This window comes from Ptychodera flava, chromosome 7 (genome assembly GCF_041260155.1).
Source record: "Ptychodera flava strain L36383 chromosome 7, AS_Pfla_20210202, whole genome shotgun sequence".
Taxonomy (NCBI): domain Eukaryota; kingdom Metazoa; phylum Hemichordata; class Enteropneusta; family Ptychoderidae; genus Ptychodera; species Ptychodera flava.
The window spans coordinates 41,076,302-41,095,124 of NC_091934.1; the positions used below are offsets into that span (position 1 = coordinate 41,076,302).

At 35.1% G+C, this 18,823-nt stretch overlaps 1 protein-coding gene across 1 annotated transcript in view; it reads right to left on the minus strand.

Annotated features, from left to right (window-relative positions):
* Window positions 1–40: 40 nt before the first annotated feature.
* The window catches only part of LOC139137580 (uncharacterized), a 49,541-nt gene continuing 30,758 nt past the window's right edge, over window positions 41–18,823 (minus strand). The window contains exon 3 of the mRNA XM_070705759.1: window positions 41–1,604. Within this exon, the coding sequence (XP_070561860.1) occupies window positions 444–1,604 (1,161 nt within the window). The 3' untranslated portion in view covers window positions 41–443. The remainder of the gene's footprint in view (window positions 1,605–18,823) is intronic.

Below are 18,823 nucleotides of genomic sequence, written 5' to 3' on the forward strand. Positions count from 1 at the left end.
ATCATCCTTTACGAGAAAATCTTACTGAAATCGTAAAATTCTCCTCCGAGTTAAAACTATCAGTGTGCATTCTTTGACCACTTCCTGAACCGGTTGACGGTAAGCGATACTTGAGGCCTGGAAAGACAGAGTTGTTGTTGTTATAGTAACTGTAGTTGCTGTAATAACCAGTATCATCATCACTGCTTTCCTCATCATCGTGTCCGTGCTGATGCTGTGGTCGAGAGAAGCTGCAAGCCTCAGTGCTTCTGTCCATTTGTGCAACTCCTTCTGGGATTCCACACAGAGCGTGAACTCAGTGCCAGCATTTTGGTGTGTAAGTTTAACTTGGTACTTTCCACTATCTTGACGGAAGTCTTGTGTCTGCAGCTGCTGTGAATTGTGGGAAGTATTTTCATCCTCTGAGACCAGAATAATGGGTCGAATTTCGTAGCCAGGTAGGACTAAAACTTTGTACGCTCTTGGGGAGGTAGGCTGGTCAAACATACACAGTAGATATCTGCCACAATACACCAATAGCGTTTCCCATCATATGGGTTCATTAACCATCCACTGTGGTATGGTTTCTTGAGATCTGAGGAACTTACAGAAGAATTAAGTAAAGGAGAATCTTCCGATGCATTCTCTGATAACACCTGCCACAAGTTTTGGCTGAGAGATGCTCTCCTTTGCATTTTGGATACTTTAATTCGCTTCTTTGTTAAATCTTGTAATTGGATTGTCACAAATCTTGGCACATGGCCAAGTGACTTGCTACGATCTCTGACGCTCAAGACACTGTCAAAGTCAAAGTCAGAGTTTTGTCTCAAAGTTGTCGGGAAGGGTGTCTCTGGTAGACTGTATTCTGAGGAGGTGCTGATCTGTCGTGCAAAAGCTTGAAATGAAGTGCGCGGCAGGGATGACCCTCTTCTTGAGTCAATGTCACTCCAGGAACTCCAAGTGCCACTCAGACTTTCAGAATCTTCAAAATCACCGGAACTATTCCTACGTGGATGAATCTTTTCTTTCTGGCTTTGATCCTCACTTTTTGGCAAGTCACTGTAACTGAGCTTCAGAGATTTCACTGAAATGTACTTCCTACTTTCAGGAGGTACTTCATCAGCAGCTGCTGTGAGATTCTTAGTGGCAGTGAGTTGCAGAACTGACTGATCTTCTTGGAAGTTTCCCTTGTCTTCTTGGATGTTTTGTTTCTCACAACTTTTCACAGTATCTTTGAAGCTGTACGTGCTGTCACATGTGACAACTTTGGAGTCCACTTCTGGAGGGCAGTTTGGGTAATTTCCCTGAGGGTTTAACAGTCTTTGGCTGCAATCACTTTCAGAGTTTTTGCTCCCATCACAAAGGGAATCACCATGCAGACTCTTACTCGCTTCCTCGGACTCTGAAATTCCTTTGCCACTAGACTTTTCAGATGTGCAATCGGTAAGTGTGTCTTCTTCTTCACAGTGACTTGTGATTGCCTGATTGCTGAAGGCCACAGATGCGGTGCCTTTATGTTCCTTGTTTGTTGAACTGTTCCCCTTTGCTCCTACCACCTTATCTTGAGTAGAATTATCTTCAGCCTGTATTAGTTTTCCGTTGTTTCCTGTGCTTTGATCAGTGTCCTGAAAAAAGAATACAATAGATTAATTGACTATTCTGGGAATATTATGAACTAAATTTAATGCTGTCCTTGGAATAATCTGAACAAAAGTAAAATGTTGCACACGGAAAAGGCCAAGGCTGGTTATACATGAATTAATGTCATAAAATCTTCCCAATGAGAAGAACACACTATATTTGTATTCACTTTCACCAAATATGGCTTCAAAGTTGAATGACCCTTTGTCACATCAACAGGTATCACAAACTACAAGGACCATATATAGGCCTAAACACACACTGTTTTCATTAATTCTATCGATCCAAGCCTAAAAGACCAACCCTCAAGAAAAGCTGTTTTTGATCAGCAAAATCATATAAAAAGAAATTTACAATTTTTAATCCAGTTCAGACTTTATTCATCCTGACACATAAAGAAAATAAACAAAAATAAAAGTTACTCTGACTGACCAGGATTTTCCTGAAGGCAACATATCAGACAGTCTGTACAGAATTATGTTATGAAATTTTATCTTGAATAAGATATTTGTGAAACACAATGATATGAAATATTTTTGTTTCAAATCTTTATTTGAACTGGCACATTAGTTTCACATACCAAAGCATACCGGAAGTGATGCATAAAACTAAGAAAATAATAGTGGGCAGTGTTTATCTTATACTTGTCACAAAGCCATGTTGGCACTGCATTGTGTACGTCACATCCTTCATAAAAGGAAATGACGTACATAACACATACATAAACCTGAAAAAGTTTATATTTGCCAGAAAAAATAACCATTCTTCTAAAAGTATGAAAACAAGGTGGTTGACCTAATTATTCTTTTAAATTAGTTATTTTTTTGTTAATGTGTATTAGTTATTGAAATATTACTGATATTTGCAATTGAAAGTGATATCATTTTTCTATGAACTATGGACAAAGCTTTCTGCTGTTACTTTTTTCACATGACTTTTGTTGATGTCTGCCATGCCTTTGTTTATAGTATCACAATTTCCTCTTCAAAACTAAACAATACAAAGCACTGACATACACTAATTCCCTATGGTTGTACTTTTTGCAGTTGTTTGAAAAATATATACTAGGTATTATATGTTAGAAGCCAACACTACCATATTGTAAGATACAGCACTTCAGGCTAATGGTTGAACCTGGCAGTCTGTCAGTCACATATGATACTTCCATTTACATGACAAACACTATAATTACTCACATGTAGTTTGATCCAAAACTGTTCTGATGGCTATTGTAACAAGAATGACTGTATAGTCACTTCCAATTCAACAAACAAAATTTCTAGCCAGCAAATTCTATACCTGGGCAAAACCATTGGAACTACAGTTGCAGAACCTTGTGATCGTGGCAGGCTATTTCTCTACTTGTTTATGACTTTGCCAAACATACAATCATGATCACACATGAAAAATTCATGCAGTCTTTTATTTGAAAACGTTGGTGGGCACAATACAGGTTAATTTATTCGACTCATTAAAGCTCCAGCTTTTGTCTAAAAAATGTCAAGTGTGGAAAGTCAGGGGATCTACTGATTGGATTAGCTTTACATGTTACAATTACTATAAGTATACTAGTACACTTGGGAAATTCAACAAAGATTATCACTGATCGATATAAAAGTTAACTGTCAACTATCCACTGATTATGAATTCAGCAAACTTTTTGTGATGGCAATAAAATAGAACTATTGCAATAAATTTGTGGATAAAAAAAGCACAGCCTTACTGATAAAATTTTTGCATCTAGAAAATGTTGCACATTGTTTTAGTAACTTCACTTGCAATTCATTCCTTATCTTCTTTGCATTTTCCTTTTTCACGACATGCAACAAACACAACTTCAAGTCAAATTTCACTGCCAACAAAATATCTATGACGTGGAAGACATCACTCATTGAAGATCTCTTGCAAGTTGCTAATCTGATTTACTATGTGACTGAAAGAGTGAATGTGTCAGATGTGAGATTTGTGATAAAGAGTGGATTGACTTTGTACATGGATTTTACTTTGTTCATTTTACATGAAATTGTCGCATGTATTACTAACGATTGTTCTTCACTTAGAAACCACAAATACTGTCTGTAGTAATATTTATGCATTAATTTATCATAGTATACCAGTGTTTGTATCAATGTTTATATTGATATCATTGTCATAATTATACAGCATAATAACTCTGACTATGAAATTTTATGAGCTGAGTGAGGCACTACTGAGTTACAAAAAATTCTTTTACAATATTGGGTTTGGCCTGTCACAAATTTTAACTTTGGTCAAGTGAACTTCAACCTATGACCTAAACTTGCGTCTCCCTCTGTTGGGCTTGTTCAGTCTGACACCTGTGTTGTAGATTTGTTTCTCTCATGATCCTCCTACTGAAAGGGCTATAAGTCATGACAGAATATTTTGCTGACAGTTGTCTCAGCCTACAGTGCTGTGTGTTCAACACCAGTGTGATGAAATACCCACAGGTACATGTATTACAGGTATATGCACAGTGAATCTTAACTCACCTGCAGAGTCATGCCCTTTGTAAGAGGCAATAAAAAATTACTAGGCTTACAATAGGGAGAGGTTACAGACAACTGTCGGAGGTTATTCATCTGAACTACATGAATAACAGCGTTAAGCATTTTTGTTACAGGTGTGGCACTGGCGCAACAATTCAGTCACTGAGACCAGTGACTGCATTTTGACCCAATCCTACACATATATTGTCTGATATGATACCTGGCAAACTGTCAACATGGGATTACTACTGTCAACTGCAAATATTCTGTTTGGAAAATACGATACATGCTACCTATCAACTTAAATTAAATGGAGTGCTTTTACTTGCTAACACTCAGTAGGTGTATATCCAAACTATCACAAGAAAAAAAAAATATATATATATATATCCAAACTGTCATGAGGGGAAATAATATATATATACCAGTACATATATACATATGTGTGTGTGTGTGTGATTTACTTTCAGAACACATTTGCTGCCCAGAAACTCGACTCTAGCTCAAATACACCAACTATACACCTTTTTCTGACATTCATAATAAAAATTAAAACACAAATTTTGGCACAGTCTGAAAAGATACTACAATGTATACAGTAACAGAGCATTAAAACCAGTCATAAATACCAAAGTAACACCAGCTTTTGAATAGAAAGATTCTCTCCTGAATTTTCATGAATTTAAAATGTTTGTTTTCAGTGATGGAATTCAAGAATTTTAGATGTAAACAAGTACATTCCACTCTTAATTCACTTATTCAAGATTGTTCTCACACATTTTTAGCAGGATTATCATATAGCGTGTCAAAACACTTGACTTTCATTTAGCAACCAAAGGTAACACTTGATATTAAACTTAACCCTTTGAGCGCTGTAATTTTCTCCTGCCAAAATTTTAGTGCAAAATTTTATCAATTTTCATGAATTTTTCTGTAATTTTTTGATAATTTTGGACCAAATGGACATCACATTTCATTGGCTATAGTTTTTTCTCAAAATTTTGGCAAAAATCTTAGAAAAATTGACTGGGTTTATTTTATAAAGGGACAAAAATAGACTTTGGCGCTCAAAGGGTTAACTTTTCCATTCATTTGAAATCAGCGATTGTTTATTCTGCATATGCATCTGATTACACAAGATGATTTGACACTATGATAACATGTAGACATTAACTTTGTTTATGAACAAAACCAAGACAATAGTCTTTGCAGTGCACAATAGACAGACATGTATCTGCAACCACAGACTTCCTGTTCATGTTTTTTCCATACAGCCACCCAGATATCTATCATAACAACCTACATAAAAGAGTTTTTAAAATTTGACACCCATGTATGAAAAATCATAAGGCTACATTTTTCTTTAGTTTCAAGCAGTGAGATACTTGTTGCAAAGTGTTAGATTAACCCTTTGAGTGCTGTAATTTTTCTCCGCCAAAATTTGAGTCCAACATTTTACCAATTTTTATGAATTTTTCTGTAATGTTTTTGGTAATTTTGGACGAAATGGACATCATATTTCATTGGCTACAGTTTTTATCAAAATTTTGGCAAAAATCTGAAAAAATTGACTGGAGTACATTTTATAAAGGCGACAAAAATTGACTTTGGCACTCAAAGGGTTAAGTCTGTGTGCCATAGCAACTGTCAGTCTAAAAAGACAGTTTGTCAGACAATCTCCTCTAAATGTAGCATTGAAATGTTTGTAATCTTATCTGAAAGGGTAACTGTTTAAAATTTTAGATTTGAAAGATCAAGATGGCAACAATACCGGCTTTCAGGTTACACCTTGTAGGATTACAATAGCCAAATGATGACCAAAAATCAAAAAAGCAAAATATGCTGGATTTCTTGAAAATCAAATTACAAAAGCAGGATATACCATAAATTCCCAAATTGTTGCTCTACTGGTATGGAACTAAATTTAAGGAATAGAAGTTGAACTAAATTTACAGAGTTGTAGTAGAAGTACAATGTAGAATATATGCAATGGTATTACCTCACTGAAATGATGAAATGCTTGTCCTGCTCCTGGTACCCAAGTTTTGACTGCACGGATCGAGTCACAAAGTTTTGAATCACATTTGTTCTGCCCCTCAGGTCAAAGGTCACAGTACTTTTTTGTTTCCTTCCCTACCTTGCTACAGATTATAACCCACTGAAATTCCCCGCACAAAGGAGATACGGGTACAGTCAAATCTTTTCTGCCAACACAACGGTCACATATCCCACTCAATAACCGGAGTTTAACATTAGACACTGTATTACCTGTGTCATGGAGATTAGATAATTCAGCTCCCTGATGAATTCCAGGGTTGCCAGATAAACTATTTGCCAACCACCCACCCATAACTCGATCTTGACACATTCAATGAACAACGCTGACTGTTATTTCATCCTGACCTAATACTTTACCAGTAGATAAATTACTTTATAATGTTTTATCAGATGATCAGCTGATAAAATACTTGTGACTACGGGTCAATGCACTGCACTCTTGGCTGCAAGTTGCCCTGCTGGATGTAGTACAGGCTTCTGTAATTTTGATGATTGATATTAATTTTCATAATTCTCATTTGTAGACTTGTTTGAAATTATATCAAAAAGGTTTTTTTTTTAATTTTAGCACATCTAATAAATGCTCATTTGAGGCATATAAATCATAACTGTTTCATTGCATAGAAACAAACATGGAAGTACAAATTACAGTCGAGCTGACAGATTTATTTCCTTTAACACTTGCAAACAAGTTTAAAAGAAAAAGATGAAAATTTTCAGAAAACACCTTGGGGATAGCATTCTATGGATTCTAATGGAATTGAACATCAAAGCGGACAGTTCAATAATATCAGGCAATGGGAACGATTATATGATATACCAAAACTATCTTTTTTCATCTTAAACTGTATGGGGAGTAAAATTACTTCAATAATCAAATTTCATGATAATACTTGTATATCAATCAATGCTTTCATCAAATACATGCTTAGGCCAAAGTAATTAAATTCTTTGTTTTGCGTCCCCACCCGCTTAGGGTTTTTAAGGTTTTCATGAAAACACACACAGTGTATTGAATAGGAAATTTTAGGGCATGACCACTTAGCTTTTCTGAACTAAAATTTTGTTACAATTTTTTACTTGCTGCAATCAAATTACATTGTATTAATTTTCTTGTGTGTGTTTTCAGCCGCTTAGACGCGTACCTTTTCCCATTTAGAGTGGACGCAAAACAAAGAATTAATTACTTTGGCCTTATATAACATTACAAATGTTATTTTACCAAGTACACTATCATTATACATAGTCATTTCTTCATGTCACCCACATAGGCCTGTACATGTGTCAATTTTTAATTTCAGCTGCCAAAGATTTTATTTGACCATTTCCATGACAACTGCAAATTTCTTTGGAGGCATGTCATTTTACAAATCATGCAGTAGTTTATCAAATATCAAAAGAACCGTTCTCCTTTTGGCGGTAATAGATCCATTTACTTCACATAGAGACAAGACATACATAATTCGATATCTTCAAAAGATCCATTGCCATATTACCAGTGTTCACAGAGTTCTAATAATTACTCTCAATGACAAAGAAAGCAGTAGAGTATACCTGGGCATTACCAGTATGTGTGCTATAGATTTCAATATTTGATTATAAAAGGTTTTATATCAATAATGTTATGCCTCTATTGGCTAAGCTAGGCCACATCCCTGGGGATCATTACAGGCCTGAACAAACCATCTCATTATGTTTCATGGAAATTGTCTCATAATATGCTCGGTTGAAATGTTTTCATTTTTATGATATCAATAGTGTCTGTCTGGCTGACCTTGCTGTCGCAAGAACCAAATGAACTGTCTCGTATTCAACCTTTGAACACAGCCCATAACTTTGTACCGGTGGAGTACGTGTAAACATTTGCCAAAGGTGAAATTTAGTGACACGTAAGCGACGAAATCTGTTTGAGTTTAAGTGATTTTCAGTTTGATCACAATCGCCTACATATTGAGTCATAAATAAAACTGGGGTTGCTGACCTTAGTAAGCCAACCAAGATATAAGATTTATTAAATAATTTATCACATAGGAAACTGACTGCCCATCTACATGATCTTAGGATATGCTTGCTGTGAACACCATGTCTGAGGACTTAAGTACTTCAAACTTTGCTTTACTAACCATTATTTTGGCATCAGTACAACAATATGAAGGAGGATAATTAAGAATGATAGATGATTTTCATTCTTAACTATGAAAGAGAATTGTTAAGTCTCCTTGAGAAATGATTTAGTAAAAGTTAATGCAATGAGGAGCATAATACCTTTAAGATGTCAGCACATTGCTACAAGATGACATATCAATGGAGAAAAAGTGGAGTGTTAATTGATTTGCCCATTGTAACAATGTCTGTATTTGTTACAATGTTGCAAAGTGACACTGTTGTGTTAATCTCATTGTACAGCAATGTTACATTGCAGTATTAAATTTCCCCTTTGAGCTCAATTGGTCATTGGGCCACTTACTCACAACTTTCTTAGTGATTTGCCCTGGAGGTATTTTTTACCTCTGAACAAAGTTCAATACACTGTAATCTTACAGTAACACAGAGAATTTCTCTGTAACTTTCAAACAAGAAAAGCTGAGAGATTGGTATTTTTACCGATTAACAATTTGGTTTGTTCGCCTTTTTGCTTTAGCGATTTTTCCACTAATGAAAATTTCTTGAAATGTTTTATTTTTTGGCTGCATATTTCAATCCAATTTGTTGACAACCCATTGTCAGATCAGCATATTGAAAACTTGGACCAAAGGCAGTAGGTAATTGCTTGTAATCATGGTGATTATCAATTGTACACATTCTTTGATTGCAAACTTTGCCCCGGTTACATTGAGGAATGTTGTTTATTTACACAGCGCAAGCACATCAGAGAAGCCTACCAAGCATTGTAGTTGTATTTTCTCACCGTAAATGATGTTATGGGAGAACTTTGCACAAAAGCCAAAAATACCTGCCGGGCGAATGATTAACAATACTAATAATCTACACCCATCACTGAAGTTGGTGAAATTCAATGCTATCATGTAACAATGTTTTATAATGAGATAATTGCAACAATGTAAAATATGGCAACACTGTAACAAATATCAACATAGCTTTGCTCTCTACAAATCCCTTCATGATTTCCTTCATTTCTTTTTCTACCACATTGAATTAGACAACCTGCTGTCATCTTGCCAACTTAATTGTAACAAGTTTGTATAACGCTCAGCTTTTACAATTGCCCACCTGTTGCATGCATTTGAAGGCAGTTCTGCAACACGCGCAGTCACAGTTTTACATGAAAGACCCATTTTAATACTTTAAAATTATAACTTCAAAAATTCACTGTGGAAAATTGCTACAATTCTAAATTGATATTGAAACTAATGGGATAATTATACTGAGACTGGGTACACAGATACTGTAACTCACTTGAGAAATGAATTTGGTAATTACCAGTTTGTGTATCAATTATGTTTCAAGATGATTACAGGAGCTGATTGTGCTCCCACAAATTATATTTCCCATGTATGTTTGTGTCTGCCTTCATGCAACTATGTGATGGTCATCAATTTCAAACAGAAGCTATTACTAAAACTTTTGAAAGAAGTGACCTGAAATGTCCTTGACGTATGAACCAAAACATATCAGTATTATCATCTGTCATTCTTCACAAAGACTGAACAATAATAGCAATACATACTTTGTATAAGACAAAGAAAGCAGTATAGATGTGCAACTTCAAAAAATATCCGAAATGTACGAAACAGGCACGTTTGCAGGAATGAAGAAGGTTTTGAACATATTAGGTATTAAAGAGAACCAAAAATTGAGATTACACATTATGCAAAGTCAAACTTAGAAATTATGCTCTGTACTCAGTAGACAGTTTGTAATGTCTGTACATGTACAAAACAGCCAAGCAGACTGACCTGCAGAGCACATCTTGATAGCATTTGTTTTGCAGATTACAATAGTGGGGTAGACTCTGCTTTGCCTGACTAGCTTTGGTATTTTTGTAAACCAATAAAACTTACAAGCTGCTAGGATTTATTTCTGAACAGTGCAAGGTCATAAGAACCCACAAGAAGAATCGGAAGCCAAACCAAACCATGCAGAAAGTAGAACTGTCTACAGCAAGTACATGACCTTGCTAATCGTTTTAGTGAGCTCTATCCTGACACGATCCTCACACAAGATCTATTGAACAACATCACACACAGTAGGGTTTTGAAAGTTGTAGAAAAATAATAGAACAGCAATAAATATTACTACATAACTGTAACTGACACTGCATGTTATTCACGGCATTACCGTACCAAAACAGAACATTCATTAGCTCACGGCAATTATAGAAAGACTGACAGATACAGCATCCTGTTCGCCCTGAATTAGTTCATTCACTTTGATGGCATTTAAAATTAATCTAGCCGTACAAATAATCATATATAAAATCTCATTCAGAAGTATGTGTGACTGAAACTACGTTCATTGCTAGTTTTCAATCATAATTTATATATTCATTGAACAGATATGGATCATCCCCACTTTACTTACTCTCCATAATGCATAAATGACAGTGTTTACATTATAGATTACATGAAAAAAATAGCTCTATCAAAAATTTTCAATATTAGACATTTGTACCGTAGGTAAACCTATACTTACTATATATTTTACCTGTGGCTTCAGCAGTTTTCATGAATTACAACTCACCTTTCATCAACGTGAACAGCTGTCCTGAGTGTTTCAGAAACTAAATAATTTGAGACACTGTGCCTGACTAGTATATATTTAACCACCCCTGGTAGTGTACAATTTAATACACAAAGCTAAATCATTGCTAATTATACACATCATGTGTGCAGTTCCATAAAATGACACCTGTCACAAATATACTTGAAAAAATAGTCTAAAATCTAATTCCAGGGTCATTAAGTATTAGCCAGCTGCTAATTTAAATTTCATATTGAGATCACTGAGAAGTGTATTTATTATTGCTGAAAAGGCCATGTATCAGCCTACAATTGAGAAATGTTCGCTCCCTGATGATTGTATCGTGCTGTTAAAGTTACCAAATTAAACACATGGCAATACGTTTTAAGCTTTTTACTAAGTCAACAAGGCAGGCTATTTCAGTTCTGGAAACCGTAACCTATATGAAATTCTCATAAATTACTACCATTTATGTTGCTGATTACTATGTCAATCATGCAAATATGAAAGGCCATTGCATGTTTTGGTCAACAGGATCACTGAGAAGAAATATTCGCCAGTGCTACCAATGATGTTATGATGCCCTACATTTGATATTTGATAAAATGAGCTCTTCAGTAATATTGAAGTTACAAGACATCCTGATTGGCTACTACGGCTGTAAAACTCAAGAACGAGTCCTTCACATCCAATTGTCTCTCACCTTGTAAACCAACGCTGGTTGACAGGGTCATGGAACCTCTCCTACTTTTACTTGTATGTTGCATGTTCTTTTCCCTTGTGATATGCAAATGATAGGATGGCTTTATATTGGCACAGGATGATAAAATTTTATTACTTTGGGGATAGGCACCATGTTTACCGGCACAGTAAACACAGTGAAATTTACCTTTGTCTCCAGAGCTGTACAGTCAACATAAAGTAGACTTATAAAAATATTATCTGTCCTCATTGATTAATTTGATCTAGTGCTGTTTTCTTGTACTGAATTTGATGATCTGAGGTGATTGTGTCTAACAGAGAACCATTATCATATAAGACCAATTTTTCCAGTATGTACACCTGATGCATGCATGAATGCATTTGAAGTCATAAAATCCTTATAATTAGCTTTTTTATGGCCAACAGGGAATATTATCCTTGACATCCATTGTCTTGTTAAGGTGACAATTTGCATATCATTTTTCAGTCGCAGGAAAACAATTCTGTGATGGGATTAAAATTTGGAAATTCAAGCTTAAGCAATTTTTCTGATTAAAATGTTATTTGATATATACTATATATCTTCACTGGTGTTATTTTTTTTAATATTCTGTCATTGAAATTTATTCTAGTAGATGCCACCAAATATATGAGCCATGGAAATTTATAATCACATAAGTCTGGCTCTGCTTGGTTTCAAACATGCATGTATAGTAGGGGAAACCAAAGGTACATATCAGTTAATAGGCCTATCATAAAAATAGCAAATGTTTAACAGTAAGCTTACAGCATCTATTAGACAGTTCAGAACATGTTAAAATGATTAATTCAAAATAACAGTACATGATAACAGTACATGTACACATCAATGGGAAGTCCTTACTTTATTCCAATAAAATGAAATGGAGAATTCCATCAACATTTCCATGAAACAAACAAGAATTTCGAGTCAAATTGTTGGGAGAAACTTACAGGAAGAGTAGAATCTTTTACTCTGTGTCTGGTTTGTCTTCAAGATGACAATTTGATTCAAAGTGTGAAACTTAAATTTTAATTGTTCATTTCAATTCTTCGAATTTAAAGAGGATTTGTCACACAATCATATATTCATATTCAGAGAAATTTTATCATGCTGTTGTAACTTGGATCTGACCAATATGCAAACCTGGATAACTTGTTAGGGTCTTAGTCATTTCACATGTTCAACTATTTTTCACAAATGGTTTCAAATAACTCTCAAACATTCCCATCATGGGTGTGTAAAATTTGTAAATCCCTCGTGAAATAGCAAGGCCATGTGGAATAACTGCAAGGGGAGGTTTACAACTGACCGCAGCATGCATGAATAATTTCAGCAATTAGCTTGCTGTTATCAGCCCAGAAAGCTGGCTTGTAGTGGTTACTGAGCTTGATGACAATTGAAGGTAAAGTTACCAGACTACAACCACAACACACAAAAGCCAGTAACTGACTTAAACAACGTCAAAACCACAAACATATGTCAGCTTGTCTTCTCATATGATTTTTAATGATTCATGTATTGTGGTGGGCAAAAGATCAGAATTTAAAAAATTCCTAAAATGAATATAATTTGGCATATATCTACAAGTGATATGCGACTTTGGTATTTTCCAATTTCAACATCACTCTAGGAAGTGCAAAGGTATAATTCCTATCTGAGGAGATTTTAATTGACAAAAATCATACATTAATATCACACTTGCTGAAAACAACTGACTTAGTGTGCATGCCGCACCGCTGCAGTTAGGATACCTATCAAATTCCAAATACACATTTAAGTTAATCATGTTTACACATTGACTCTACCAGCGATATCGCTGAGAGCATTGTTACATGGAAATATTCCAGGAAGCAAACAAGCACACAAAAGATACTGTACTCACCTTTCAACACAGCTAGGCCTAAACCCTATCAAACTTGTCTGTCTTTCGCAGAATGATCACGCACAAAATAGACTGGCCATAAAGGAGTGTTTATACTGTTCAGTCCCAACCAGCAAATTTTAAGATACAGCTGCCTCCATAAAAATACTTATCTTCTATATATATCTGAATGTCCACTCAATAGGACGGCCTGGTGGAGTAGAGTGTCAACTATAAACTGCAAATTCACCTGAATAGTGTCAAACTTTATAGATAGTAATTGGTCACGGCTGAGGGGGGACCAATCAGATTTCAATCTTCCATAGCTCATTTGCATATTTCTATGAACATACCATTGATAAGGCCAATCAAAACAACATACAGTTAATTAGAAACTACTGAAATGAATGTATTCGATTAAATTAGAATATATATAAACAATGCACAGGAAGTGATGTGTGGTTTACACCTGAATTTCGTGGGGACTGTAAACTTTTTCTTAAGGTGAGGAGGGTATGATAATCAACACAAAGTATTAAACTAGATGACAATTTATATATATATATTGAGCATAAATATGACATCATGTGATGTTTAAAATTATTATTTGACATTATCATCTTTTAATTTTCAAGAATCTCACAAAAATGTAAAACAATTGTATTTGGCTGTAAGCCAAGGATGTGTTTGCTTGCGTCACTAAGTTAACCTGTACAATGGCCACCATTTCAGAGTGAAAGAATGCTAGTTTCATTATTGCCTTATCAGTTCAAACACGTTTTAAAGATGATGTATTACTTCCTGCAAGTTGAGTACCCCACACTTGTTATTTGCAAATAAGTTTTGAAAGCCCAGATATGCACATGAACAATTTATCACATCTTAAAGAATTTTCAGATACTCACTACATACATGTAGCCAAAAGCAAATTGAGCTGCCCTAAGATTAAAGTTTACATGATTAATACCTAAAGCTATATCATATGACACTTTGGTAACATAGTCTTAAATTGAGATTAATTTTTCACTGTGCATGTTTTACAGTTTAAAGTAGTGAGTATGGTTGAAACATTATTGGGTTATTTCTCATTCCTAGTTCTTTACAAAGTAGTATCCTTTTTAATTAATGCTATTTTGAGCTCAAAAAGTTCAACTGCTGACATCAAAACCACAGGCCTGGACTTTTCAATGCAGTGATAATGCTAACATACAGTTTGATATGCCAATGTTCAGTATTAAAATGTAAAGTGAGTAATTTTATGATCCAACGAACATGCTTTTCTCCATAACACACACTCTCCGAGCATCGTCACTTTTGTTTGTTATATTTAAATATTTAAAGTTAAAGTGATAAAATTGGTTGGCGCAGCTAGTGTATGTGAGGATGAGAAATTGACCTTTTTCACACATGTTTTTTCCTGAGACTGTCAGTCAGGTCTTAACACACTAAATGCGAGAATCCACTCCCAGAGTCCAATGAAGATACCATTTAATACCAAACTCTTGCATATCAACACTCCTTCACACTTTTCACTTTGCTCTCAACTACCGTTAAAACTTCTCTGATAACTTAGTTGGACTGTTCCATTGGAATTGGGGGGGGGAAGGATTGACAGACGTGCCCTGGCTCATAGAGCTTGGCAAACTTTTTTTCTGCAAACAAACAGCTTGCTAAGCTTGGAAGAGATACATGACCTTGTACACAGCCTAACATCTCCATAACACATTTCATGCAGACCAGCCCACCATATATAATGACAAAGTACTAGTTAATAGCAGAATTGTCTTCTTCACTCTGTGTGAAAATTCAAAATATTTAAGAGTTGTTTTTGACCAAACAAGAAAATCTGAGATCTCCCTCCACTAAAATGCTGCAACCAAAGTAAGGTTGTGAATGCAGCAATTGCTTGGTCAACAGAATTTTTTATTCAAACACTCATTATGTCGCCTGCATGTGTCTACAAAATGATTTCTCAAGTGGTAAAAATTGACATTCTTTCTCTGACAAAGTTCAGCCTTAGAGACATCCTTCACATATACTACAGTTCAAGACAATTTTTAAGTGATTTAGCATTGATAATGAGGACAGTAATAATACTGGTATATTATCAAATATGTCTGGTTTGACCTGTTGAATATTATCATACTGTAGAACTTTATGAGTAACCTAAAACGTCTCATTTCTTTATTTGGTATTCAGCTTGATAGGGAAGTGAGCAAATACATATTATTTATATCTGAAAATTAAAATGGACTTGATGGAAACTTAAAAATGAATCTGGTGTATTTTCTTAAGTTTTTCACAAATTTTCAAAAACCTATACTGATCATGTGACAGCCATAAGGGTTTACTTGACAGACTTTGTAGATTTGTTCAAAAATTGAGACAACTCATTGTCAGGATAAAAACCGAACGGAAATTATGGAAGACTAATGAAATTACATTCCTTACAAAGTAAATCATGAAAATGCACAAAAATGTTCAAAAACTAGGGAGAGTGCTTGCTTCAGAAAAACAGTTCAAAAATCAAATAATCAGGGATGTTATTTTGAATAAAATCATCAAGGCCTTTCTGGATGTATATATTTTTTTCTGATTGTTCAGGGAATATTTTCCTGAGAAGTGTTATTGCAAGCTGTACATCCTTTTAAAGTGGCAACGCATGCAAATTGTCTTTCCCATAAATTCTCTCACATATCTGTGAAGACAGACGGCATGTTTATGCCTGCCCTGCTGTATATGACTATGAATGAATAATAAAAACACAACATGTGAGGAGATCCTGTCTGTGGAATTTCAGGGCTAATTAATCATAATTTAAATGAATTTGATGACCTGGGTATTGATACCACTTCACTCAGGGCCACAAAATGATGTTGATCAGTAAACATTTGACTATGATCACTCACCAGTGATGGATCTATTAATTTTGGGTAAATGTTTTACTAGAGATCATTCCTCACAAATGGGACTGAATTATTAATGATTTACAATATTACTTTCTTTCAAACACAGTTTCATCTCCTCTATGAAAAGTCATAATTTCCATCTGACTGTCCTTGTTGTTCTGCTGGGTACGTTAACCTCTATGTAAAACACACAGTAAAACTGTTGATCACAAATTCAAGCAACCACTGATGCATGTACAGTGCTATGGGTGACCAGTTTGTTGATTCACTGATCATCACGGAAACTTCACAAACTTCACAAACAAAATGGAAAAAGTGCAGCATACATAATGTTCTCTCTCTGAACTTTGTGATAGCATGAGGCAAAAGAAATAATTAAAATTGAAGATTTCAATGGTAGGGACATTCAAAATTGTGGTGCAGATTAAGGTTGAAATTTTAAATTTGGGAACAAGAAGTTTTAATGACAGCCACATAAATGTGATAATTTTCCAGCAGTCACCCCAATACTTCTTTCATATCACAGCTGTATGAGTTAGCTGCACACACGGGAATACTATCTCTGGCAGATGCATGCACATGGACGCTATGCTGCCTAGGAATTGGACATACTTCAAGTCAGATCATAAGTTGCATGGTGATCAAATAACGTCTTCATAAATCACAATGAAGTTTAATACTCTGACTCTAAATGAATTTGACACCTATAGGTCTGACTGCTTGGAGACCTTGACTGAACAAATGTTATAATATTGAGAAACTTTGCACCACAGTGATAAGATTCGGGTTTTTCTTGAAAACAAATTCCTTGAGAAGGTCACCATCAACGACCTTGCTGACGAAGAATTTGGCGATTGAGAGTCAATTTCCTTCAAGTTGAACTTGTCACGGCTTGTTTTACACGCACACACTGTTAAGTGCATATTTGTAGGTACATGGAATAGAGTGTACATTCTGCTTGTTGTCAATTTTACTGAGCAAATATTCCCAAGTAAGAACGGGTCAGTTCTGAGTCACTTTCTTCAGAAACCGTAACAAATAATGTTTACGCAAACTGTAATCTTCAAGTGAAGCTTCAATACAGGCAGGTATGTGCAAATTCATCTGGCAGTGAAAATGGCTGAAATATTTCTACAACGTCAGAGAAAACTCTTGCATCTCTTTGGAAAATCCGAATTCAAGTATTCATAGGATACATTTGTCTGTGAAATATAATTTCTTATACAACTTTTTTCACCAACACATTTTGATAATTTCTTTGTCTTCTATGACAAGACCCGCCTTCATTTTTCTTTAGAATAAAATGACAAAAAACAATTTACTGACACAAAAAAGCTTGTCCTACAACATCAAATTTTGATGCTTAAACATGAACAGAAACCATACAGGTCGCTCTTTTGAAGTATTGAACATTCTATTTTAATATCTTAAAATTAACTCACACTAGACCAGTACAGTCCCAGATGTCATTTGCAAAGGACACAGAAAAAAATTTGAAAGACTTTGGTCATTCCCTCAATAAACCTGCAGTTTCTATGGATTGAAGATTTAAATCTACATGTTAAGTATCCATTACAATGGATGGGAAAACAGTCTCTACACTGCATGTGGAGGGATTGTGGTGCTAAACTTCTGTAAAAACTGGCCAACATCTGAACTGTGGAGAGAGATGCATTCTCAGGTTTCCAAACAAGACATATGGATCATTATAATGTAACTAGAGTGTAAAGGCTGCAGTGCAACTAATGGATTGTTTGTTTAGGACACTTTTCTCCACTATTCTCAGTTGGTCATGTGACTTTTTCATGCCCAAAAGAAAGGTGCAGAATGAAAACTAATGAGAGTGTGCCTCCATAATGGCTGCAGATACCTGAACCATGGAAAGACATATTCTCAAGTTTCTAAAAGTTACAAGACTTGAATCACTAATCATCGAACTATTGAGTGAGGATCAGTGCAGATTCAGTAATGGAATATTTGTTTTGAAAGTTTCACTTTTCTCTGCCATACTTGGTTTTTAATGAGTGCTCTTTCAGCAGAATTGACATGCAACAGAGTTCTCTTTAACCCAAGTAAATTTGACAATATTACACTTATTGTATAGAGTTGACTCCAGGAAATTTCTACGTTGTTCAAAAGCTCAATGCCATACATTGAAGGCACACTGTTGTTATGTCAGAATCATGTGATTTCTTTGTGAAATAGAAAGGTACTGAGAGATAAACATATCATGATGCATTGTATATTTTTAGAGCACTTAAATACTTACAGGCTGTTTTGTCCTAAGGTTGTTACTAAAATTACGAAGTCTGACTGCCACTGTAAGTGCATACTTTGACTAGAACAAGGATTAGTGGCTATTTATCAGTTGTTGAGCTCAAATTAACGCACCAAGCATGAAAACTGCTAAAATACCAGGTATTCATCCACTGTGAATGGATGC